The 27,647-nt window shown below is 45.5% G+C and overlaps 1 protein-coding gene across 3 annotated transcripts in view; it reads right to left on the bottom strand.

Moving 5' to 3' along the window:
* Nucleotides 1-8,456: 8,456 nt before the first annotated feature.
* TMEM248 (transmembrane protein 248) overlaps nt 8,457-27,647 on the bottom strand; it is a 40,856-nt gene continuing 21,665 nt past the window's right edge. For 2 of the 3 annotated variants that reach the window (XM_026515936.4, XM_048224508.2), the window contains exons 3-7: nt 25,916-26,201; nt 24,281-24,431; nt 22,798-22,981; nt 21,229-21,372; nt 17,922-20,646 (exon numbers count right to left, since the gene is read on the bottom strand). In XM_026515936.4, the coding sequence (XP_026371721.1) occupies nt 20,626-20,646; nt 21,229-21,372; nt 22,798-22,981; nt 24,281-24,431; nt 25,916-26,201 (786 nt within the window). In that variant the 3' untranslated portion in view covers nt 17,922-20,625. Of the gene's footprint in view, nt 12,978-17,921; nt 20,647-21,228; nt 21,373-22,797; nt 22,982-24,280; nt 24,432-25,915; nt 26,202-27,647 lie in introns of those variants that run through there. The other variant, XR_007191222.2, reaches the window with a different exon arrangement.

Genomic DNA, 27,647 nt, shown 5'->3' with positions numbered 1-27,647 from the left:
AAAAACATTCAACAGGGGCGCCTGGGTGGCTCGGTCGTTAAGCATCTGCCTTCGGCTCAGGGCGTGATCCCAGCGTTTTGGGATCGAGCCCCACATCGGGCTCCCTGCTCAGCGGGAAGCCTGCTTCTTCCTCTCCCACTCCCGCTGCTTGTGTTCCCTCTCTCACTGGCTGTCTCTCTCTGTCAAATAAATAAATAAAATCTTAAAAAAAAAAAAGTTCAACAAACTAATGGAAGGGAACTTTCCTAGTCTGATAAAAGGCATCTATAAAAGCCTGTGGCTAACATCATACTTATAGTGAAAGACTCAAAGCTTTTCCTTTAAGGTCAGGAATAAAATAACGATGGCTGCTTTCACCTTCTACTCAACTGTTATTCACTTCTACTCCTCTGTACTGGAGGTTGCAGCAAGGGCAACTGGATAAGAAGAAATAAATTAAATACATCAATAAAAGGCATCCAGACGGCTAGAAGATATATATAAAAAATTCAGTTGCATGTCTATACACTAACAATGAACAATCTTAAAACAAAATTGAGAAAGCAATCCCAGTTATAACAGCATCAAAAATAATACAATTCTTTGGTTAAATCTGTATCTCAGTATTTTAAGACTTCTACACTGAAAACTATAAAACGTGGTGGAAAGTGATTAAAGATCTAAAGAAATGTTTATGGATTGCAGGACTTAATATTGCTAGGATGGCAATCCTCCATAAGGTGGCCTACGGATTCAATAAAATCCCAATCAAAATTCTAAATGCCTTTTTTGTCCCCACAGAAAAGGACAAGCTGATCCTAAAATTCATACGGAACTTCAAGTGACATAGAAAAATCAACACAATCTTGAAAAAGAAAAGTCGGAGGGGTCACACCTCCCAATCTCAAAACTTACTACATAGCTACAGTCGTCGACAGTCTACAGACAAAAAGAAATTGAATTAAGAATCTAGAAATAAATCCATATATTTATGTTCAATTGATTTCGACAGGATCTTCAAGGCATTCAGCGGGGAAGGAGAGCCTTTTCTTTTCTTTTCTTTTCTTTTCTTTTCTTTTCTTTTCTTTTCTTTTCTTGTTAAGATTTGATTTATTTATTTGACAGAGAGAGAGAGACAGCAAGTGAGAGGGGAACACAGCAAGAGGGAGTGGGAGAGGAAGAAGCAGGCTCCCAGCAGAGCAGGGAGCCTGATGTGGGGCTCAATCCCAGGACCCTGAGATCACGCCCTGAGCCAAAGGCAGACGCTTAACGACTGAGCCACCCAGGCGCCCCAGGAGAGCCTTTTCAACAAATGGTATTGGGACAACTGGATATCCATGTAACAAAAGAATGAATCTGGACCTCTTCCTCCCACACAAAATGTGTCATAGACATGTGAAAAGCTAAAAATATACAAATAAGTAACTCAAGTGTCCATTGTCAGCTTATTGGACAAAGAAACTGTGGCATATACATAAAATGGGATATTTTTCTCTGTTAAAAATAGGAAATCCTGTCATATACTACAACATGGATGTACCTTGAGGACGTTATGCTAAGTGAATTAAGCCAATCACAGAAAGACCAATACTGTATGATTCCACTTACATAAGGTGTGGAAAGACATCGAACTCATAGGAACAGAAAGCAGAATGACGGTAGCCAGGGGCTGGGGGAGACAGAAGCAGGGAGCTAGTTGTTCAACGGGTATAGAATGTCAGTTATGCAAGATAAAAAAAATTCTAGATATTCGTTGTGCAACAATACCCACATAATTAACAATACTGTACTACACACTTAAAAATTGGTAAGAGGGTAAATTTATGTTCTGTGCTTTCGTTGTTGTTATGTGCTTTTTAACACACACAAAGAAGAGGGCAGGGTCTTAAGCAGATATGTTTAAAACATAAGAAGATTTAAAAGTACGAAGAAGGGAAGGAGAAGCAGTTCTTGTCTCTGCCTATATACACAGACCTGTGTTTAAAATCTATAAACACCCTTCCTTAACTCCTAGACATCTCTGAAGATTTAAATGCTTCTGTGCCCTGAGACTCTGGGACAGGGAAATTTATGGAAACAACCCAAGTGTCCAAGTGAATGAATAAGCAAAATGCAGCATGCGTATACAATGGAATATTCATCACCTGAAAAGGAAGGAAATTCTGACATACACTACAAAACATTATGCTAAGTGAAATAAGCCAGTCCCCAAAACACGAATACCATGTGGGCCTATTTATAGGCGATATTTATAATAACTGAAACCATAGAGACAGAAAGTAGAATAGTGGTTGGCAAGGGCTGGGGGTGTGGAGAATAGGGAGTTATTGGTTAATGGGTACAGAGTCTCAGTTTGAGAAGATGAAAGAGTTCTGCAAAAGATGGGTGGTGGTGAGGGTTGCCCAACAATATGAAGGAACTTTATACCACCGAACTGTACACTCAAAAATGGTTAAGATGGGGGTGCCTTGGTGGCGCAGTCCGTCGAGCATTGGACTCTTGGTTTCTGCTCAGTTCATGATCTCAGGGTCTTGGGATCAAGCCCCACCTCCGGCCCCGCACTCAGCATGGAGACTGCTTGCATGGAGACCCTCTCCGTCTCCGTCGCCCTCTGCCCCTCCCACTCATGCTCTCTCTCTAAAATAAATACATAAATCTTTTTAAAAAATGGTTAAGATGGTAAGTTTTATGTTATGCGTATTTTACCACAATAAAAAAAAAACTGGGGGAAAAAGTCATGTGATGTAAACACAAGGACAGACAAAGAGATCAGTGGAACAGAATGGAGTCTATGACTAAGGTGACCCTGTAGTTTAGTGAGGAAGGCTGATCTATTCTACAAATGGTTTGGGGTCAACACTTGATTCCTATCTCATACACAAAGTCAATTCCAGATAGATTGCATGTCTGAATGTGAAAGGTAAAAGGAAGTTTCTAGAAGGAAACCGGAAAGAATATCTTCTTGAGATGCGTTCAGGAAAAGATTCCTTAAACAGGACACAAAAACTGCAATCATAAAAGAAACAATTGAATCAATTAAACTGCATGAATATTAAAATGTCTGCCATCAAACACCACTAAGAGGCTGAAAAGACAAGTCACAATTGCAATACATTATCTGACAACTGCCTTGTATCTTAACTATATAAAGAAATCAATGAGATAAATATTGGCAATGCAATTTTAAAATAGGCGAGATATTAAAATAAGCTCTTCAAAACAAGGAATATTCAAATGGCGAGTAAACACAATCACCAGAGTGGCTAAAATATAAAAAGATAATTTTTTAATATTTTTTTTAAGTAAACTCTATGCCCACTGTGGGGCTCGACCTCAGTCAGTAGAGCATGCAACTCGTGATCTTGGGGTCGTGACAGACATGCTTATGTTTGTTCAACAAAACAGGTTTACTGTAATATTTTTTTAAGGAGACATTTTAATGTCTTAAAGATATTTATTTGAGAGAGCTTGAGTGGGGGGAGGGGCAGAGGGACAGGGAGAGAGAGAATGAGAGAATCTCTCGAGCAGACTCTGTGCTGAGCACAGAGCCCAACGTGGGGCTTGATCTCACAACCCTGAGATCATGACCTGAGCCAAAACTAAGAGTCGGAGGCTCAATGAACCGAGCCACGCAGGTGCCCTGCGTGTACTGTAATAGTCATAGCATCGTTATTTGTAACAGACCCCAAACAGAAAACTCCTGAATGCCCAGCAACAGAGCAGAGAAGTGTGGGCGATTCACATAAAGGAATACTATGCAGCAATGAAAAAGACTGCTTTCTGGTGTTGACAGCAGATGGCTACAGCCATGTTCCTGGTTCATACCCCCCCTTAGTAAGCCAGATGCTAGGACCAGCCCTAGGACTACAGCGAAGCTATGGCCAATCTCTGATGATCTTGGCCACAGCACCTCAGTCAGCTTTTGAACCCAGTTCACCTCTCAAGCAATGGGAATGTTCTGAGAGGGGGTGTGGGAAGCCACAGGATTAAAGAGAGGAGGAAGACCCATCTTTGGAACAGACAGTGCCTCAATACTAGGAACTGTTCCCCAGTCCTGTTTGGGCATTACTTCCAGAGAGGCTTTAGACACTCTTCCATCGTGTGTCACTGCCCTTGAGATGTATGGCCCCACAACAGACATACTGACCAGCTACACAGGCCACAAGTCTGGCCCCTGGGAGCTGGGGAGGGGAGAGAACATGTCCAGTGGAGGGACCATCATGGGTGGCCCTATTGCTGTAGCAAGAGGGCAAGCAATTTGGCTTTGCCATCCCAACAAGACAGCGCACAATGGCAGAGATGAGAAATGTGTGAGCACCCGGGAAGGCCTGCGTGTCCTCAACATGACAAATTCTTGTTCTGCTGAGAGCAAACCCCAGAATGTGTGGAGAAGCTCAGGGTCTTGGCCTAAAGGACCAGGATTCAATGACGGTGGAGATGAATCTTCCTACTAGGGGCCACGTCAGCTCACAAGGTCTCTGAGCTCCTTCAGCTTGCAGGGTCCTAGGAGCTCGTGCTCCGGGGTGTGGTATGGACAGCTGGCAGCGTCGGGAAGAGCCAGAGGCACTGTGAATCCAGGGGGACCCTCGTTTGCTGGACACTGCTCAGCCCCTCCAAGTGCCGCTGGGCCCCAGGGATGCATACGTTCCACCCGCTCCCCCGCAAGGCTGAGGGTGTCTCCAACAGCTTGTAGGTTCCAGCAGGACCACGGTGCTGCGAAGCCCCGGGGGCTGTGGGAACTGCATGTGAATTCAGAAGCGGTGAAGTGGGTGGGCCATCTGGTCATCCCCACAGACATCTGAGAAGATGCTCTTGCCATTTGAGAAGTTTTCTGAATAAGAACTTTTAAAACTAGGAAAAAAGGGACACTCGCTTAACACGATCACTACACAACATCCGGCAGCAACATCTCTTCATGTGCCTTCGAGGGATGTGCGGAAACAGAACTGAGAAAGTCCCTGTCCTCACAGAAAGGAAACAGAAATAAACAAGGGTGGTGGTGTTAAAACAGGGCCGACATTCCTTGGCACTCCTCCCAGGGAAAGGCGGAGTGATGCCCCTTCCCCTTGAACCTGGGCAGGTCTGTGACTGCCTCAGCCAGTGGAGAAGGGTGGTCCACGCCTCTCTAGGACACACGTGTAAATGCTCTAAGAGGCTCAAACCAACTGGAAAGGCCACATGGGGGCACTCCGTCCACAGTCCCCGGTGGCGACGTCTTCCAACCATCCTGATGCGGGAACCAGACACGTGATTCTAGCCCTCAGTCACCCTCAATGGAGTCTCCCCCAACGGAGACCCCACGCCTCATGGAGCAGAGACAATTCATCCTTGCTGTGCCTTGTCCAAACTCCCGACCCATGGAATCCACAAGCATAATAAAATGGTTGTTACCCCTGAGTTTGGGATGGTTTGCTATGCCGCAAAATCAACCCAGAGCAAGTAAATATATAATACGGTCTCTGCCTTAGGGGATGTGAGTGTTCCGGAGAAAAGCAAAGCAGGGTAGGGGCAGTAGGGCGAGTGCAAGCAAACCTGGTAAGGAGGAAAGCAGCAAGTAAGAATGGGGGCAGAAAGGATGAGGACCCACCTTCTGCATGGACATGGATGGAACTGGAGGGGATTACGCTAAGTGAAGTAAGTCAAGCAGAGAAAGACAATTATCATATGGTTTCAATCGTATGTGGAACATAAGGAATAGTGCAGAGGACCATAGGGGAAGGGGGAGAAATCAGAGAGGCGGATGAACCATGAGAGACTACGGACCCCGGACCCCGGGAAGCAAAGTAGGGGTTTCAGAGGGGAGAGGGGTGGGGGAAGGGGGTGACTGGGTGATGGGTAGTAAGGAGGGCACATGTTGTGACGAGCACTGGGTGTTATACGCAACTAATGAATCACTGAACACTACATCAAAAACGAATGATGTGCTATACAGTGGCTAACTGAACAAGATAAACAAAATTTTTTAAATTAAGCATAAAAAAAAAAAAGAATGAGGGGCAGAGAAATGGAACAGAGGATTGTGGTGTCGGTCCTTGAGGTATAAACCTGCTCCCCTCCAGCCTCAAGCCCTCAGCTTCTAGGGTGGCCTTTCTCCCAAGCTTTAGCGCAGAGAGCAATTAATCCTGGCTCCTAATGTTCAAGTCAGCTGCTGCTTCTGGGAGCTCAAATGTTTTTTTTAATAGTTTCTTTTTCCTAATCCTGGATGATTTAAGGAATTTATATATGTACCTTTGACCAAAAGCAATATTATGTACATTTTTTAATTCACTTTTTTTGCACATGGTATAAAATTTGAAAGGAAAAAGCCTCCCTCCCACTCCTCGCCCCAACCCACTCAATTACCCTCCCTTGATGCAACTCTCTTACCAGTGTTGGGGAGTTTTCCAGAAAGGGCCTCAGCATTTACAACCAAACGAGAGCAAACTACACCTAAAATTCTGCACGTTGATATGTTCACTTACATCTTGGGAGTTTTCTCCATATCATTACACAGACATATTTCTTACTCTTTAAACAAACAACAATTTTTTTTTTTTTTTTTGCTTTGGAGCAATTTTAGTTTTAGAAAAAAGACAGTGGCGTTCCCATAGAGCCTTCTGTGTGTGTCTGTGTGTGTCTGTGTCGAGTAAGCTCTAATATTAATATCTAACATAACTATGTTGTCAAAACTAAGAAGTTGTTAGTGGAACAGCTCTTAACTAGACTACAGAGTTTCTTCCAGTTTCACTAGTTTGTCTATTAATATCCTTTTCCTGTTTCAGGACACAACCCAGGGTACCCATAACATTTAATCTTCGTGTCCCCTTAGTCTCTACCGATCTGTGACAGTTTCTCAATCTTTCCATAATTTTTATGACCTTGACACTTTTGAGGAATACTGGCAAAGTATCGTGCAGCATGTCTGTCAATCTGGGTTTTTCTGATGTTTTCTCATGATTAGAATAGGTTATAGGTTTGGGGGAAGTATCCTTCACAGGGGGAAGTATCCTTTCCAATGCATTGTTTTAGGGGCGCACAATGTCACCATGACATTAATGGTGATAGTAACCTTCATCACTCGGTTAAGATTGCATCTGCCAGATTTCTCCACTGTATCGTTATTATTTTTCCCTTTTCTCTCTTCTTCGGAAGTGGATCACTCAGCCCAGACCATATTCAAGCTCCACCTCCCAGAAGGGGGCAGAGGGCATCTACACCTATTATTTGGGACCAGAACCCTGCCCCGGTCCTAGAATCAGCCACTCTCCCAAGGAGCCTCAGTCTCTTTTACTGGAGAATGGTATTTAGAACCTGAGATCTGGGTACTAGGCGCGCTTATGCTACGGGAGTGCTTCAGCTTCAAGGCCCTCTCGGTGGACAGAGTTTGGAAATGTATATATGTATTCTAACCCGTATGTGTCCACACACCTGTAATTCTTTCCGCCCCATCTGCATATATCAAGGCAAACATGAGTTCATACTGACAGGTCTGACTAACCCAGCACAGGTCTTGAGGCTCTGTTCATTTTTCTTCAATCCAGTCGTTTCTGGGTTTTTCCCCCTCTCTAGTGCTCAGGATTGGGTAGCTTTTATGATCTATGTTCAAGTTCACTGAATCTTCTACATCTCAAATCTACTGTTAAGACCATGTAGTAAATATTTCATCGAGTTATTGGTTTTCAAGTAGAATTTTCACTTGGTTCTTTGTCATATTTTTTATTGCTTTTGTTGAGAATCCCTGTTTTTTAGTTGTTAATCATATTTTGCTTCAATTCTTCGATTGTATTTTCTTTTAATTCTCTGAGTGTGTTTATAATAGCTGCTCTGAAGCCTTTGTCTGCTAAATCCCACATCTGGTCCACTTAGAGACAGCTTCTGTTGACTGTTTTTCACCAAATATGTATTTTATTGTGTTTGCACACACACCTCATACTTTTTTGTTGAGAACTGGACATTTTGCATGATATACTGTAGCAACTTGGGATTCTGAATTTTCCCTGAGAGTTGCTATTGTTTGTTTTTAGTAACTTGCTGAGGTTAATCTGTGAAATGTATCTTCCTCCATAGTGTGAAGGAGACTGATGTCTTTGCTCAGATTTTTTAATCAATATTTTTACTTTCAGGTAATTATAGATTCACATGCGGTTTTAAGAAATAATAGAGATGTCATGAGCCCTTCGTCCAGTTTTCCCCAGTAGTTAATACCTTGAAGAACTACAGTATAGTGTCACCACCAGGATATTGACATTGATGGTGAAAATCCAGAACAGTTCCATCAGAAGGATCCCTCCTGTTGTCCTTTTATAGCCACACCCACACCCACCACCCTCCCTCCTTCACTCCTGGAAACTACGAAGAAATGTTTTCTAATTCTGTAATTGTCATTTCGACAAAGTTATATAAGAGGAATCATATAGTATGTGACCCTTTAAGACTGGCATCTTTTACTTCGCATACGGCCTTTGAAATTTACCCCAGTCGTTGCGTGTCTTGATTGCTTTTTTTTTTTTTTAAGATTTTATTTATTTGACAGAGAGAGAGACAGCCAGCGAGAGAGGGAACACAAGCAGGGGAAGTGGGAGAGGAAGAAGCAGGCTCCCAGCAGAGGAGCCTGATGTGGGGCTCGATCCCAGAACGCCGGGATCACGCCCTGAGCCGAAGGCAGACGCTTAACGACTGCGCCACCCAGGCGCCCCAATTGATTGTTCTTATTCCTGAGTAGGGTTTCGTGATATGAATGAACCACAGTGACACAGCCTGGATTTTTGTGTTGCCTCGAAATTCATGTTGAAACCTAGGATGGTATAATACCCTATGATGGTATTTAGAGGTGGGGTCCTTGGGAAGTGATTTGGTCATGAGGGCAGAATCCTCGAGAATGGGATTAGTGCCTTTATAAAAGAGACTCCAGAGAGTTTCTTTGCCTGTCTGTCATGTGAGGACACAGCAAGATGACTGCCCGTGAACTAGGGAGCAGGCCCTCACCAGACATCAAATCTGCTGGAGGCTGGATCTTGGACTTCTCAGTCTTTAGAACTGTTGAGAGATACATCTGTTGTTTGTAAGCCACCCAGTCTACGGTAATTTATTACAGCAGCCCAGAGCGATACACAATTTTTTTTAACCATTTACCCATTGAAGGACATCTGAGGTCATTTCCAGTTTGGGGTTATTACGAATAAAGCTGCTGACAACATTCATGTACAGGTTTTTGTGTAAACATATATTTTTCATTTCTCTGGGATAAATGCCCCAAAGTACAATTTCTGGATTGTATGGTTAGTTGCATGCTAATAGTTTCATAAAAAATTCCAGTTTTCCAGAGTGGGTGTACAATTGTACATTCCCACCTGCAATGTATGAGTAATTCAGTCTCTCTTTGCTCTTATCAGCATTTGATGTTGTCACCATTCATTCATTCACAATTCAGATAGGTCTGTAATGAAACCTTGTTATGGATTTAATTTGCATTTCCCTAATGGCTAAAGATGTTAACCATCTTTCTATTTGCTGATTTGAAATCTCTTCAGTGAAATATCTGCTCATATCTTCTGCGCATTTTCTAATTGAATTGCTGTTTAGTGTTTCTATTGTTGAGTTTTGAGAGTTCTTGACATATTCTCCACCATAGTTCTTTGTTGGGTATGTGGTTTGCAAATATTTTCTCCAAGTCTGTAGCTTGTCTTTTCATCCTTTTAACAGTGTCTTTCATGCACCAAGAGTTTTACGCTATGATGAAGTTCAACTTGTCAACTTTTCCTTTTATGGATTATGTGTGGGGTCATGTCTCAGGATTTGTTGCCAAGCCCTAGATCCTGATTCTCTCCCACGGTTTTTCTAAAGTTTTATAGCTTTACATTTTGTACTTAAGTCCATGATCCATTTTAAGCTAATTTTTGCATGACACGTGGGACTTAGGCCAAGGTTCATCTTTTTTTCTATGAATGTCCAGTTGCTCCAGCACCGTTTGTTGAAAGGACTATCTTTCCTTCGCTGATTTGTTTCTTGCACATTTGTTAAAAAAAAAAAAAAAAAAATCCAATGGGCGTACTTGTGTGGGTCTATTTCTGGGCTTCCTGTTCTGCTTCTGATCCCTGCATCTGTCCTCTCACCAGTACTATGCTGTTTCCATAGCTATCGAGTAAGCCTTAATATTGGGCACAGTGATTCTACCCCTTTTATTCTACTTTAAGATGTTTTAGGGGTGCCTCAGTGGCACTTGGTTGAGCATCTGACTCTTGGTTTTAGCTCGAGTCAAGATCAAGTCCCACCTCCGGCTCTGCACTCGGGGACGTCTGCTTGAGATTCTCCCTCTCCCCTTGCCTCTGCCCTTCCCTTCACTCACACATGCACACCCGCTCTCTAAAATAAATCTTTTTTAAAAAGATTATTTTAGATATTCTAGAACCTATGCCTTTTCTTAAAAATTTTATAATAAGCTTATCTATGTCTAGCATTTTGAATCCTTGCTGGCATTTTGAAAGGACTGCATTAAATCTTTAAATCAATTTGGCAAGCACTGACATCTTTACTATGAGTCTTTCAGTCATGAGCCCCATATGCCTATTTACTTGGCTTTAATTTCTTTCATCAGCTCCATATATGCTTTGTTAGGTTCATACCTAAGTTTAAGTGGTTGTAAATGCTACTGTATTTTTCATTTTGGTTTCCATTTTTTGTTGAACACCAGACATTTCTTTGAAGATTTTATTTATTTATTTGAGAGACAGAGAGAGAAAGAGAGAATCAGCAGGGGGAAGGGCAGAGGGAGAAGCAGGCTCCCCAGTGACCAGGACCCTGGGATCATGACCTGAGCCAAAAGCAGATGTTTAACCGACTGAGCCATCCAGGAGGCCCCGAACACCAGACATTTTACATATTCTAGCCACTGTGGACCCCGATTTTTTTCCTTTGAAGTTTGTTGTTTTATTTTTAGTAAGTTGCCTAGACTCAACCTTTGGAATCCACCTCCCCCCCCCCCACCGTGGTACACAACTCATGATGTCTCTACTCAGCTTTTTAATTTATATTTTCATTTTTTTGTAAAATAAAATCTGCTTAGAAATTGTCCCTGAGTCTGTCTAGTAGGGGGGTCAGGTAATGACTGGTTAGAGATTCTGTTCAAACACCTGACCCAGTGAGGCTTTCGTCCCTTGCCAATAGACCTGGGGGCCAGTGGGGGAGCCTAGTCAAAATGTGGTCTGTTTTCAAGTCTCTCCCAGCTTTTACTCTCTACCACAGAGCTTGAGCCTTCTTGGGTCACAACCTCCCACTGAAGCAGGGATGTGTGGAAAGCTTGATCAGCCCTCTCTGGTTCTCTGTTTTCTGGGATATCCCTGGTAAATTTCTATATAGCCCACTGGACTGCCAGCTGCCCCAAGTAGGTCTGCAACCTCAGGCTACCAAAGCTATGGGCTTTCATTTCCTACCGGGCTTGCTACTTTTACTGACAATGCCATTGAGCATGGGTGTTCTCCCTCTCCTCCAAAGCAAACCCAACAATGAAACTGCTAGTTTTCAAAGACACCTTCAGCATGGCAGCATTGTAAGTTGGGGACTGGGAGAGGAAATGGAAACAGCTCCAGGCAAGACCCCCACTGCTCTTTCCAAAAGTTCAGGTTTTCCATAAATAGATGCTTCTCAACTTTTTGTTTATTTGCCTTCGGTCAACTTCCAAAGCCCTGAAATAGTTGGTTTTGCCAGTTTTGTCCTGTTTTGTACTTGCCTAACACTTTGCCAGAGATACCCATGACTGAACCTTTCAGCCCTGGACATACCCTGGGATCCAGCTGGGATCCAGACTACCCCCACCAGCTACAGCGCCAACGGATGAATCAGCCTTCCTTAAGTGAAGCGCTCCATTCAAATGCAGATCTCCCTCTGCTGGTGAGGAAAGGCTCAAAAATTTTTAGGCTTTCTACTGAGAGGTCCCAACACAGTCTAGAACCAGTACTCTCCAGAATGGGGTACACACAACTCAGACAATGGGATGGCACCAGTCAATTCCTAACTTTTCTCTAAAAACTAGATTGAAATGAGGCTCCACCCGGATTAACTATACAAGTCGACATCATCACCCTCCCTTGGACTGTGAGTTGGACGGACATGTGTCACGTGTGGGGTGCACACTCCTGCAGGCTGCCTTGAGGGAAGGGCCCTCACACTTCATCCACCTCCAGCTTATCAAGAGGTACTGCAGTGTATATGGACACCATTAAGGGGAGTCATGACTTCCCGTTAACTGGTTTAAAACTAACACCCACAACATGGACAAATGGGTTAAAAAGACTCTTTGAAAATAATACTTAAGTACAAGCAAATGACAGATGATGGAGGAGCCAACTCCTTCTCCTACTACCGGGAGGTCTCTCTGAAGTTCCATTAAGAGCTCAATACAACGATGCTTTCCATAGCTCTGACAAAAAGTCATCCAGAAAATAATGCCCAATTAATAAGCACAGTTTGAAATAGAGACTGACAAATTCTGAGCAATGACTCTCACCCTAAACCACTCATGTGGCTTGAGATATTAGCTAACGGACACCATGATGTCATCCCATTGTCAAGGCATTTTGACCCGCTGGATTTCGTGTGTGTTGTTAGGTTAATGAGTCATGCATGTATCCTAAGCAAATTCATATCCAATGCGTGCGGTAAAATTCATTACCACTAGAGGTGAGAGATAAAGTCCCACCGGTCTCTGGGATACTCTTGCACTGGGATCCCATGTTAGTATGAATGCCACCGTACCAGCTGGGGACTCTGCCACGGGGGTTTGGGCAAGTCCCAAACGCTCTCGGCTCCTGTCCCGTGTCATGTGCTTTGGGGCTGAACTTGCAGGACCAGAACTCATTATATAACCAGCAGACTGCGCCCTGCAGCCTGATACCACTCCTGTGCCCCAACCTGGAGTACCTGCTCTATCAGGAGGGACTCATGACTCCAGATGGGTGACGTCCTAGTCCTCCGCATCTCCAGTCAGAGAAGTCATGAGAAACGTCATCCATCCATAGTGTGATCTGGAAAACAGAGCAAATCTCTGTGGCACTGGACTGTGGAATCGGACCTTTAACATTTCCAGGGACTAAAGTAGTGAGGGTGTGATGAGAACAAGAGGCAGGGCTTATGGGCTCAGCTCTGGTCCTGCCTCCACCGACTTCTCCCTGTACCCCAAGAGCTGTCCTGCAGCCCCGCCATAGTCCCTGCATGGACAGGGAATAAGGTAAGCAGGTTGACTCCAGGTCTTCACAATTACAGCTAACATTTATCATCTTCAAGCTCCACGTATTTCAACTCACTGAATCCTCTCAGGAGCCCCAGGTAATAAATACTATTGTCAATCATTATTTTTACAGATGAGGAAACGGACGCAGAGTACAAATGAGATTTGCCCAAGGCTACCAAGAGTAAAGTGGCAGTGCCAGAACTGGAACCCAGACAATGCCAATTAGGCAACAGATCCTAAACCCAACCTCCTAACCGTTATGTTCTCCTGCTTCCTTGTAGGCTATTATCTGTCCGTGACCTGGTCACTAGAATGGGCTACCAGAGGGATACGCACAATCACTTGCTCTAAATAAAGTATGCGTGTCGCAGGCTTATGGTGTGGGGGCTAAAGATACACAAAGATGTACCTTGGAGGGTCCCCATCTAAAAACCACACACAACCCCACCCACACATCTTCCTTCATCCATTGGCTGCCAATACGTTCAGATTCTGGGCAGACCACCTCAAAGATTTTCTTTGCTTTGCCTGTCTTGCTTAGATTTTTGACATCTCATTTTTCCAGAGTCCAACCCAGGCCCCAATCTCTAACATCATTATCACTAAGAGATGCAGAGCCCGCATTCTCCAGGTCTTGTGCAGTTCTAGCCCAATTCTTGGTTTTCCACCGTGTATTTCTGACAAGCTTCCCGTTCACAGTATTTCTACCCCACACATCAGCCAACCCCTTCCCCCACGGTCCAATATACAGCATGTTTCTGTTGCACCAGCAACTTTATGGGCAAAATTTTTTAAGACTTTGAGAGAGAGCGTGCGTGCACAAGCTGGGGGAGAGCACAGGGAGGGGTAGACAAGCAGACTCCTTGCTGAACAAGGAACCCGACTCGGGGCTCCATTCCAGGACCCCGAGATCATGACCAAAGCCGAAGGCAACTGCTTAACCAACTGAGCCACCTAGACACCCCACGGGCAAATTTCTCACATGCTAGACCTACAGCTCATTTTTCTATCTGGGTATGGGTATGGCAAAAACGTACATACATGAATGTGGGTTAAGATCAGTTACTCCCTTTTCTTGCTCTCCTGGTATTCTGTGCACTGGGGCTAGGTGGGGGGGTGGGGGTGCATACAGGGCGAGGGATGGGGACAGGAAGTACACCACTTGCTCCGCCCTCCCAATGCCCTGCCTGAGTGGAATCTTGGCTTTCACAAGTAGCCGGATGGACATCTTCGAGGCAGGAGGCAAATCACAGGACTGCCCTCCTGGACCAACCTCTTCATCTTGGAGGACTAGGGACCAGGCATTACCTCTCTCCAGCCCACGGCATCACCTTGATGTGTGGGCCACAGTCAGGCAAACCGGGAAGAGGCAGAGATCACAGGCTGGTGGACCTGGACCGTAGACGCCAGGGAATGACAGCAGTTCTAAGGGCCCAGGGTTGGCTGGAAGCCAAAAGCCGAGGCATCGGGGAGATTTCAGTCTGGGGCAGAATGCACGGGGTTAATACGCCAGGGCCCTGGTTGTCAACAAGGTGATGCCACCCCTAGGGGACACTCTGTTTAGGGGAGGTTTCTGGTTATCACAATGACAGGGGCCCTCTCCTCGGACACGGAGGCCATCCACAGGACAGTGCAAAGTCCTATCACATTTCACAAGCCTGCCGGTGTCTGATCCACCCTTCATGTAGGGATGAAACATGTTTACAATCATTTGAGCCTGGAACCTAACTCCATTTTGCAGAAATATTTTTTAGACACATGCTGTACTTTCTAGGAACGCAACTAAACTGAGGGAAAAGTGTACTTTGTTTTGTTGGGAAATCGAACAAAAATCCCATCTCCAGCCCTGCCGCAGGAGTCGGAGTGGCCCATCTGAAGCTCGCCTGTCACTCTCCGCGCACGGCCATCCTCTCTCCCACAGGCACAAGATCGAATCCCACTGTCATCACTTCCAGGGTAGCCATGCCCAGACCTTTACTTAAAATGCACCCGAGTTCATTACATGTTGCTTCCCTTTTATTTATATTTCAGTTAGTCCTCTTTTTTTAAGTTACATGTTGGTAAAAGATATGATCTCTCTCTTTTCAGGATAGTAAAATTTATAAAAAGTAAAGGTTAGGACTGATCGGGTTGAGCTCAAGGCGCTTGTGAAAGCCATGGGGTCCCTGCTGCCCAAGTGCGACCCTGATTCCGCTCATCAGCGTGCCCACAGGTGGCCAGCAGCTGCCCCAGCATGAGTGGCCCCTGGGCAGTGCTAGGGCAGGAAAGCAGCCAGACCGAGCCTGGAACGGGTGCCCTGGACCAGAGGGAAAGTAAGGGGTCCCAGGTCAGGTAGCAGATGGCTGCAGTGTTCATCACGTGAGCCCGCATGGGAATCCCCGTGCCAAGGAGATGGACCACCCCGCTTGTGCACGGATGACGCACGTGAACCAGTCACACAGTCATGGATGTGCTGCAGGGTAGAAGGACAGGGACAGAAGACGGACAGTCAGGTGTCTCTGGGAAGGAAGTCTTTCAGATTCAGGAGGTGATCCAAGAGCCAGGCTGGAGATCAAGGGGCAGGGGAATGATGTCTCCAAGACAACCTCAGGGTACAAAGGTTTTCACTGGAAGTACCTTCCCTAGCCCCTTCTGTGTGCCTCTAGATTTTTTTTTTTAAGATTTTATTTATTTGAGAGAGAGAGCACAAGCAATGGGAGAGGCAGAGGGAGAGTGAGAAGCAGACTCCCTGCCAAGCAGGGAGCCCGATGCAGGACTCGATCCTGGGACCCTGGGACATGCCCTGAGCCGAAGGCAGACTTGTAACTGACTGAGCCACCCAGGAGCCCCCCGCCTTTGTATTTTTTTAAATTATTTTTTAGATTAATAGCTACTTCATCTTTATAATGAAGGTGTGGTCAATGTAATTTCAAGATGTCAGGCTCCCAAGTTCTGAGACCAGAGAGATTGCAGCTTTCTCAAAACGGCAAAATGAATTCTTGCTAGCTAGAATCGTGGAGTTCAGACTCTGCAATCTCTCTGCCGTAAGGGCTCTCATAAATTATCCAGGTCGGTAGTTTTGGAACTGCAGGCTGCCTTCCATTAGTTGGCTGTGTAATCAATTTAGTGGTCAAGCTCCGTTTTCAAATTAAATAGAAGAAACGAAAATTTAAAAATATCACTGTGTGTCATGATGTTCAATTATGTAACTTCCTTTCGGGCATCGGTTCCCATCCTTGATGAGGGAGAAGCAGGCACGGCGTAGGCAGCACCGAGGTGAGGCCACTCAGCCAGGGCTACCCGGCATGTGGGGGCTGGAGCCGGGGCTCGTCCCTGCCACCCTGGACTTCTGGGCTGAGAACTCTCTTCCTGCAGCATGTCCCTGCACGGCCTCTGGCAGGCCAGCCCCGCGGGGCCACTCTAGCAGCAGCCCAGAGGAATCCTGTCCTCGGGAGGGGGCAGGAGTCCCTGCAGGCCTCCCCTTCTCCACCCAGCAAGGAGCCAGGGCCCCTGGAGCGCAGCCTCTGAGCACCGCCCTCCGCATCCCACGGCCCCATTTCCGGGTGTGTTCAAACTGCACCTCTTCCAAGGGCCATCCGCATGCGACCACCCCGAAGTCTCACGACCATTATCTTCTACCCCGCAAGCCTCCGTATCTCATCACGATCTGCCACGAGATTATAAATACTTGTTTATGAGCTGTCTCGCCAATGAGACGGAAGTGCCGAAAGGATTAAGTATTTTGCCCAGGCGCCGCTGGCCCTCTAGTTCCTGGAACAGGGATGGCATTTCAGAGAAACCCCAGGAATAGTTGTTACTCACTGAGCAAGAGTTTGGAGGGAAGCATCTGCATAAAACCAAAAGCAAAAGCCAACCCCCCCGGCCCCTTGGACACAGCACTACACCTGCCGTCTGTTCTTACAACGGCTAAACCACTCTAGGTCACCCTTCGTCCACAACGGGCACGGGAGGAGGAGTCTGGAGTCTTCAGAGGGGAAGAGATAGAGAAAAAGGCTCTCTCAGAGGGAGAGAAGTTTCTTTGAGCAAGTTCACAAAGACCTTGACCAGACTCCACCCCACTCCCCTGGTCTGTGGGTTCATTCTGCTCTTTCTGTGCGCTGTGACCAAGCAGCAGAGCACGCGGCTCTCAGAGGACAGGGAGGCAGGAGCAGTGTCCTGAGTACAGCGCTCGACCTGGGGGAGAGAGAAGGCCGGAAAGGTGGAGGAGGTGGAAACAAACGGGCCTGTGGAGGTGTCCTGTCCCACGGAGTGCCTAGAAGCTCACCTCTCTGACCCTGGCACCTGCCGGGGAGGGAGGAGAATCCAGAGCCTCTGCCCCTGGAAGAGGGGAGAATTCACGTTAGTGAACATGATCTCCCTTTACGAAGAACTGCAGAGGATGCAGCGCCCTGGCGAAGGAAGCCTAGCACGTGTGGGAGCTCTAGAGCAGGAAAAGGGGGTCTTCAAATGCCCACACCTACTCAAATGCTCCCTAGTGGTCTGTATTCCTTACTTTACCTACTTCTGGGCAGGATCTGGGCCACGTCTGTGAGGACCTGCTGGTCCGCTGCACTAGAAGAGGTTTCGTGCCCTCGGGTGCTTGCTGAGGCCGGCGAGTAGGAAACGCGGCCCCCCCCACATCCTGAGGGTGGGTGACGCGTGGAGAGAACAGCTTGCAAAACACCCTCAATTACTTCGCGCAGATGTTCTTCCCTTAGAAAACACCCATCAGATGGCAGGAAACGGGAGACATGGCAAATAAATTCAGAGGTTTTATTCTGTAAAGCACATATGCACATATTTCAAACACAGAAAATTAATCTGGGAGTGAATGCCATAACAGATCAGCTACTGACCACCATGCAGCAAGGTAAGTGAGATGGGTCCGCTGGCCCTCGTAACCCCACAGTGCCTGCAGGAGGGTTGAAAACCAGCATGCTGAATCCCTACAAACTGCCAAAGAAAATGCAACTGAAACGCAGGCTCCTAGTGACGAGAAAAACTTACAAATAGAATCAAAACTGATTCAAGTCATACAGTGAAAGGACAAAAGGAAAAAGGAAAGAGATCAATATGATCTGAAACAACCATTTAATAGTAAGTTGCTAACCTCTGATTGGACCTCCAGTCCAAGATGCCTGAGAACGCGCCACGGCTCCTGCGCGGGGTCCCTCGGAGTGGCACCTGGGCCCTGTGTGGGGATGCTCTTCTAATCCTGACGTCCCCCAGCGAGATGCGGCGGAGGACCGGGCCTTGTCTGCAAGTGCCCGGATAGGAACAGGACTCTGGACTTCCTGAGATTCCACTGGCGTCTCTTCGGTTCCTGGACCTCTTCACCCAGGTCCACGGCCTCTCCTCTTCCCCGCCTTCCTTTAGACGCCTGACTGACTCTGGGTTTCCGTAAGATCTTTGAGAAATTACCTGCTAAAGTGAATGCTGGATTTTAAAGTGTGTGTCCTGGCCTCATGACAAGTCATACTGTCCAGGCATTTTTGGCACTTCCTTCCCTCATGCCTAACAGAGTCCTTCCTCCCCTGGCTACAGAGTCCAGCCATTCCCTGTCATTAAAACAAGGGTAATTAATATTAGCAACAAGCTGGATTGAACAAACCAGTGAAATACACTTTTTCACCTGTCTTTCTCCTTTTATGGTACTCTGCCAGTTATAAATCTCGCCCTCTAACTCCACTGGGATTTTATTAATTCAGTAGCAGCTTAACCTAAAATCTGTTGGTCTTAATGATACTGATGTTTCTAAAGGCCAAGCCAAATGGCTCTTTCTCCATCTTGTCTCGTAAAAGTCTCAAAGTCTCTAAAGAGAAAACTAAATGAACAGGTTAGCCATGCATCACGTAAGCAACTCATGAAAAAACTGGATAGACAAGTATGATTACTGTGCTTGAAATGTACCAAAAAGAAAAAAAAAGGGATATTAACATATTAAGTTACTACAGTGATTACTTTAACAATCTTCAGTAAGAGCCCACAATGGTTTCCCACTCGAGAATGCCTGGGATCACGTGTTCTAGGCCCAATTATTTCAGACTGCACGACTGATTCTAAATTTGGAACAGACTACAGACCTGAAGTTGAGGGAAAGAAGTGCTGACAGTCACGTCCAAGGTTTCAATTGCCCTTCTGCTCTACAACATTGCTTGGGAGAACACAGAAGTCAGGCATGACAATGAGTTATTAAGGCAAAGAGCTATTACGAAAAAACAGTAAGAATACAAGTAACAAAGGACTAGAAAAGAGAACACAATTTTTTTTTTTTACATGAAGATGGATTAGAAGGCAAAAGGGAGAAAGGGTCTAGATCATCCAAATGCCCCAGGAAAGAAAAATGCTTTGGTTTTCCTCATACACGGCAGATCAGAGCTGCCTTCCTTCCAATTCCACAGGCACCATTTCGTGTCACTGATCTACCAGTTACCATTTTCCTTCTGAAGATATGTTCACTGCATAAAAATATAGGCAATAAGTAAAAGGAAGAAAGAAAATCCACTCCCTCTTCAAAGACCAGAAACTCTTGCACGACTATTAGACTGACTTATCTTTCTCTTTCCATACTGCCGTCTGCATTCCAGAAAACAGAACAGCTAATTTCTACTCTACTCTAGAGCCATTTACTTAATTTTTAAGCTCTTTTGAGTGAGGACGCTGCTTTAACTTTTATAATGGAGGGAAGGGACAAGAGAGGAGGAAAAGACAGTGCCAACTCAACTCAAACAAGACCAGGTTCCTCACTATCCATATGGAAAATGAAACTTAGATCTTTACCATGTAGGTGATTTTTCAATAGTTAACTTTTTACTCAAGATAAAAGCACAAGTCTGTCCTAACTAGAGTAGTATTAAAATGTGACTATTTTACTTTTCTTTTCAAAGAAAAAAACAAACAAAACAAGAAACTAAGAAAGATAGGCATGTTTCCTTGCAAGCAAAACGGAGAAAAAGGGATTATTGTTGTTACCATGATTATTAAGCCACAGACACGTAAAATCCACAAAATGGATTGGTGGCTTTGGAAATGCAATATCACATCGAAGGTGCAGACTGTTTCGAACATTCTGTACATATCGGGCTGAAACAAGAACCAAAGCAAACCTCAACCCCGCCAGCGATGAAATGCCCCTGTGACCTTGGTGAAGACAGCATGGTCTGCTCGGCAGCAGTGAGATCATAAGCCTCTCCCGCGCTGCTCAGGAACATCCCGCCAAGTCCACAGGGGAGGCTGAAGGGTTCCGGCTGCACCCAGTGCGAAGCACGTGCATCATTGGACCAATTTCTGAATAGATCTTTATAAATATATACAAATCAGTTACAGGCACTTGAAATGTCTTTGGCTGGAATAACCCAACATTGCAAGATAACATATTCACAGAGTGTCCAGGCCCAGGCTGGCTTCAGCAGGCAATGATTATGGTTCTCTCAGTCTCCCTTAGAAAACGGGCAGTTGTGGGATTAGGCATCAGCCAAAGCCACCTAGAAGAGAACAAGATGAGCAATCCCGTCACACAGCAAAGTCCGGGTAACACAGCCCCACCAGCACCCTCACTGGGTTCTGGTCTCCAACCGAACACCAGGGAGCTAAACGGCATGCATCTATCGGGCAGAGGAATTACTAAATCCCTAAGGAAAAAAAAATCTCACTTAGCAGGGAATGAATAGAAATCTAAAAAAGTCTCCTGCAGGAAGCGGCCGATCCAGCGGAAACCCCATGCTGAGACAGAGTTAACGGTTTTGAAACCATGATCAGGATTCTATGAGATGATTTCTCAAGCTGATAGAAACAGACGGGAAGCAGCCCTTCAGGGACCCCTGCTCTCCCATGGGACTTTGAGAACAATTCCCAGTCAGTACCTTTCACCAGCTAAGAAGTGGGTGTATGGCTGAAAATCCAACACCATGATTTAGGCTGAGGGCAGACTACTGCTGATAAAAAGACAGGACCTAATTTCTCTGGAGGAAAGGAGCCACCAGCAATAATGGGAGTAAGGACTAAGCAGGACTTTCTGTCTACAGAGATCTCCAGCAAACTGCTGGGCCGCACCATCCACCGCTCACCTTCTCGGGACAAAAGTCAGGATTGCTCTGACGCAATTTGCTGGGTCTGCCTTTGATAACCGCATAGCAAAACATTGTTATCACCATCACGAAGAGGAAGTAACTGGTGTGCATGAGATGCAAATTTATTAATGAACGGTCATCCTGAATAAAAGAGAATAAACCAGAAACATCTGCACTGAGTTACTGGAAGATTTTAATGCTAGGTTTCTGGAAACAGGGTTCATAACATCCAGACTTGCCTCAACTTTAATTCTTAAACTGGAAGGAGAGAGGTTTCTCTTTTTCTCTTCTAAACTAGTAAAACTAGATCTAAGTAAAGACAGTGTCCCTGGGACCACCCACTCCTTCCTAAGGCAGCCCCCTGACCTGGCTTCTACACTCCCACACTCCCAAGAGCACCTTGCCCCCAGGCCCCCCGTTCCCCAGAAGGCCCCAGAGACCCAGAGGCTCTAACCTCTAACCTTCTCTTCCATCCTCTTCCTCTGACTGCCCTCAGGTCATATGGCTGACAGCCCAAGCCTGTGTTCCCAATTCCTCGCTATTCCCGACCAAGAAGGCCTCTCCCCATGGGCAGCTTCTGTCTTTGTCTTGCTCTCACTTTCCAAGTCCTTGATTCACTCCTCTCTGACCTTCCACAGGTGGTCAGTCACCAGGCCTGCCAGGAGCTGCGTCTCAGCCACGCTTCCATTCCTTTTCCTTCACACACCTACACACAGACACACACACCTCCAGGCCTCGAAACATCAGCCTTGGGCTCCACCCCATAAACACATCATCGAGTGGGCAGACCAGTCTTCCTCACACACTGCTTTACTAAGACCCTACAGCCCAAATGCAGAAAGTCTAAGTGCCTCAGCAAGGCACCCACGGCCTTCTGGACCTTGGCCTCTGCCCAGCATCCAGCCTCATCTCCGTTGCTCACTCCCACAGGCCCCCAGCCTACCAACTGCTACAACTTGGTAGAAGAAAGAGAAAACAATCAAGAAAGAAGAAAAGAAATCTACCTATCATATACCGACAGAAAAGGACGGACATTTACAAAAATCCGAGCAGTCTGTTAAAAGTGGGTTCAAGTCTAAGCAGGAAGCTAAGCGAGCCCATCATCCACTGGTCCAGATTAGGGTGCCTTCCTCCTTATTGAGTAAAATCCTATCCAGGCCTCAATATCTAGCCAAAGACTCATCTCTTCCGATTTACTTCTATTTTCCCGGACTATTTACTGCTCATATTGACACTGACCAACTATTCCCTGAGCGGCCGTGTGAATGAGCAGAAGGGACAGCATCCCCTGTGACCCCTACGAGTCAGGCACACGACGGCTGCTTGACAAATACGACCACTGGGGATCAAAGCGGAAAACAAAGAACAGATGCAGAGTTCTCGTAACTAACAGGGTGGCACATTTTCCCAAGCCTCCACTACTGCACCTAGTCTCCCAGCCCAGCTGGAAATCTAGAACGGCACGGGCTAAGCTAACCCAAGGAGGTAAAGGTGGCCTACATAACAGTTCACGGATGCAGGAAGATAGACAGACAGACAGACGCACACACGATTTTTCTCACTTACGTCAGGAACAATAACTGTAAGCTTGGGGTTTAAAGCATGGTACACTTTGCCAATGGCCCCCTTGTAACACCAGAACGGATTGTAATCCTGGGCATATTTGGTGTTGGCATCTCTGGCAGTCGTGAAGATCTTGTACCAGAGCGTGGCGTTGCTGTACGTGTCAGGAACACAGTGTGGTGGCTGTCTGCAGGGGAAGAGAGGGAAAGACACGGGCTCAGTGGCCTGAGACCTTCACCTGGGTCTCCCCCACGGCCCCAGCACAACACTGAGCAAAGCCACATGTGTGGAAGAGAGAAATAAGAGACACACATCTCTTGGAGATGAAGACCATTATGTTTTTAGTTCACAGATTTTTTTTTTTTAATTTAACAAACACGTAACAGAATAAGAAACAGGCATCCAACATTTAGAAGTCTGGTTGTTAAGATTTTTGCCTTCACAAGTCAACCAACCCATGGTTCTCTTGCCCATGATGTAGCCCAAGAGAGACCTGCTCCTTTTAAGCCCATTTTCGCAAATTATCTAAATTGTTAGTCATGACTGAAAGTTTTATACACAAACTTCTCATCAGATATAACCAACAGCAAACAATATTTAACTTATCTGATCTTGTCCTATAAACCTCCAAATATCTAAAACAGATAAATTCCAGAGTTTTTGGTGGGTTTTTTGTTTTTTTTTTTTAAGAGAAAGAGAGTATGCGCACGCGCGCCTGGGGAGGGGCAGAGGGAAAATCTCAAACAGACTTGATGCCCAGCATAGAGCCCGACATGGGGCTCAATCTCACAACCCTGAGATCATGACCTGAGCCGAAATCAAGAGTCGGACGCTCAACCAACTGAACCACCCAGGCACCCCCCCCCGTAATTATTCTTATTTAAAAAGAATTCATCATAGAATTCTTTCAAATAGGCTACATCTTGTGTATTTCGTGTATTTATAGATCGTTATCGCCATTACAGAGAAAGGAGGCAAAAAAAACCCAAAACAAAAACCTTAAAAGGCCAAGTGGTAACATGGATAGCTGCTCAAAAAACGTGAGGCATGTTTCAGCAACAGAAACAGTTTCGTGGAAAATAAGATTCATTTATGCTCTCGACGTAAAAAATAACTCTTTCCAAATAACGGAGATGAATAAAACTTCATCTTTCAGGAGGCTTCGTTACAAGTCATCCTGGACATAGGATTAGCTCTTATTTCTCTTTTCTGTCACACGATTCTACCAACAGGACAGGCAGCCTAAGAACGTGCAGCAACACCAGATGCTTACGGCCTGTGAAGCATTCACTCTCTGATACTTACATGCAGAAGTTCTACCTTTAGGATTCCAAATTCAACTTAAATAACCCTTTAGACAGGTCTGGCCGTGACAGTCCTACACAGTAACTTACTGCGGGCGTTCTGAGCGTCCGCAGCGCCCCAGTCATACTCATGGTAAATGGGGCTTCTGACGCACATCCACCGGGCTCAGGAAAACACTTACACGGTGACGGGGAACACACCAGGGTTGGCTGTGAGGGTCATGCAGGTGGTGAACACCACCTGCTCACAGTGACCGTGAAGGGCACAGTCGTCTGAACTCCAAGCTGTAGGCAGGGTAAAGGTAATATTGATCTCCTCGTGGGCTTCCCTGCCTATGAAAGAGAAATGGGAGGGGGAGTGGAGGGAGGGGGGAGTGGAGGGGGGTGGGAGGGAGGGAGAGGTGTTGGTAAATAAAGGTAAGAACCCATCTATTTATTATGCTCTGGGATGTCGATGAATCCTGGAATCAAACTCACCCAGGAATCCCCTATCAGCCCACAGAAGGAAGACATCTGCCTTTGTGGGATTTCAGAAACAAGAGTTCTGAGCCGGACTCTGAGGCCTGCTCACCTGGGAGAGCCACGGTGTGGCAAATGGAAAGGGGCCACTGTTAGCCAGGGCCTAGAGATGCCAGGCAACAAGGGCCCCCACTGCCCAAGGCGGAAAGCTGGGGGCTGGGTGAGTTATCATCATCGCTGTTATAGCACCTGTGCGGCACTCGTGCCATTTCCAAATTGCTTTTACATGTATCATTTCACACAAAACATACCGCTATCCCACAAACATTCACATGTGAGCAGACTGAGGATCGGGGGTCTAACAGACTTCAGGAAGGTCAGGGAACTGGTAAGAGATAAAGAAGCTTAAACGAAAACCAAGGTATTCTAAAACCACAGCAGAAGGAGAAGGTCCACCCTTGCCTCATTCCCGTGGGAACAGCTCTCACCCGTAAAAGCCAGCAGGAGGCTGCCGGGCACTCCCAAGTTCCTCTAAGGACTGAGAGGCTCTTGGTAACAAAGAACCAAAGACTATTCTTCTAAGGTCTACGCCTCCTGTAGGAAGTCTTTCCTAATTACTCCAGCTTCTGCTACTTCCTCAACATTCTCCTGAATCACTCACAGTCTGTCATGGTCAGAGGGTACTATTGGTCAAAGGGCAGCACTCAATGTTCTATAGATGTTTATTTTTAATATTACTTTTTTCTTAAAGATTTATTTATTGGAGAGAGAGGGAGAGCACACAAGTAGGGGAGGGGCAGAGGGACAAACAGAAACAGACTCCCTGCTGAGAGGGGAGCCTGGCACTTAACATAGCATTTCCTTTGTGCCAGGAACTATTGGTAAGTGTTGATAAATATTAACTCATGTTATATTTGTCTCTTCCATAATCCTAAACTTCCAAATCGAAAGACCAGATCTTAGGCTTTCTCTAGTTCTTCCATACAGCTAGCACAGTGCTGAGCTAATGTGGACATTCAAAAATTTGTAGACTACTAACAATATTTGTAGTATGTATTGAAAACTCTAAGATGAAAAACCTGAATAAAAATTTTGTGTTTGAAAATATAAAAACCAGAGCTAGGCCTTAAAAGTTTTTCTCAGCGGCTTTTATTGAGAGCTTGCTATACACCAAGCACTTTAAGTGAAGATGTAGCAGAAACAGTTCCTTCTTGACTTCGTTTAGTTCAAACTCAAGAAAAGGGGAGACACGTAAAAATAAAAATAATCGGATGAGTAAAAACCGTATACTACTAACACTGTCTTGGAAGGGTTGCTGCCTAAGGAAATCTGAACAGAAAATGGCTACGCTCACATACCTGAAAGTCCAATCTGATGCCCTAAAATGGTCGAGTACAGATGGGTGACATTGCGAGAGTACCCTCCAAAGGGTTTCAGCGGGTCCAAGGTCAGGGTGATGGCAACGGAGATGTTCACTGGGCCCGAGTCCTCCAGGGCCTGCGGGGACGGGGTGGACGCTCTGGCCTGCCCGCTGGTCACTGTGCTCTCCGGACTTGTGGTGTCATTTGTGAGGTGCTTCAATGTTTCGTTCTCCGATACACACAAGTCCAAATCGTTAAACCGCAGCAGAAACGTATTCCAATCCTGCGGTATAACGAAACAGAGGGAAATCAAGTGTGGGCAGTCTGAGAGTGCCACCGTACCCTACAGCCATGACCCCTGGGTGGGGTCAAGGGCCACAGAGCTAAGCACTGAAAATAACTATGACAATACAGCCACCAGCCTCTTGCACTGACATAATAATGCTGGTTTTCCAAACCACTCTCATAATCACAATCTGAAATATGAACTCTTCATTGGCACGAGACATTAAATAAACTACAAGATTAAACAAGCTTATTCAAGAAACGGTGTAAAAAAAAAAAAAAACCCAGCATATTATACTTACAGAAAATGATCCAGCTTGAGAACCAAACTTGAAAAGAAAGCTTGAATGAAAGTAGTAGAACATTAAAAGCATTAATCCAAATTCACTTTAGCAGTTATGATTATTTTTTTAAGACTTTATTTTTAAGTAATCTCTACACCCAACATGGGGTCCAAACTCACAACCCAAGATCGAGTCACCCGCTCCACCGACTGAACCAGCCTGGTGCCCCATGATTAGTTTTTGTTGTTGTTGTTGTTTTGTTTTTTTTAAATAAGGCCGCCTTGGGGCTCCTGGCTGGCTCTGTCAGAAAAGCATGCAGCTCTTGATCTTGGTTGGGGTCCTGAGTTCAAGCCCCACCCTGGATGCAGGGATTATTTAAATAAATAAAACTAAATAACTAAAGAAATACATAAGGCTGCCTTAAAATAATTCCTCAAAAGGTCAATTGTATACACCTTGCTTTCTCTCCACAGAATGCAATACTGCAGTCAATGCCAATATTCATGGGGTTCATTTTCCCCTCTGTCATGGACTTTGAACTACCTTAAAACAGGAACAATTTCAAAAAGGAAGAGAAAAGATGTTTTCAGGCATCTTTTAATATCTGTACTGATGGTTTCAATCATAAGCAATCTTAAAAATACATACAGCTGATCACATCATGATTAAACTGAAACCAACACAGTAAAACACCCACCTGGTTCAATTTCAATTTAATTTTCACAGAAAAGCAAAGATGAACTCAGGCTGAAATGGCAACAACTAGCCTAGGCTGCCACATACTACTTCTTTCTCCAAGCAACATCAGTCTACAAAAGGTTGCCAAATCTGAAGACGAACCGAGTTACACTTCCCATGACTCTAACACTAGCCTTGACTAAAAATGCCACTTGATATCCCTGACCCTCCTTCAGGGAGGTGGATCTGAGGCTTACTCTCCTGTCGCCTTGATCGCCTGTCGCTACCTCTTGAAAAAACCCTTTCCTCGCTGCACTGAAAAAAAGAAAAGAAAAAAAAGCCACCTGAGCAATCCTCAAGCAGGCAAGCGAGTCTACCTTTAGAGCACTGGTGTATCGGCCTAGGGCATTTCCTAAGACTGCAACGGGGTGTATCGAATTACATTCTCCCCAAACCTACAAACTCAGCAGACCATTCGAAAC

This window comes from Ursus arctos, unplaced genomic scaffold (genome assembly GCF_023065955.2).
Source record: "Ursus arctos isolate Adak ecotype North America unplaced genomic scaffold, UrsArc2.0 scaffold_2, whole genome shotgun sequence".
Taxonomy (NCBI): Eukaryota; Metazoa; Chordata; class Mammalia; order Carnivora; family Ursidae; genus Ursus; species Ursus arctos.
Note: the sequence above shows the minus strand (reverse complement) of the source record. Positions and strands in the feature narration are given on the sequence as shown.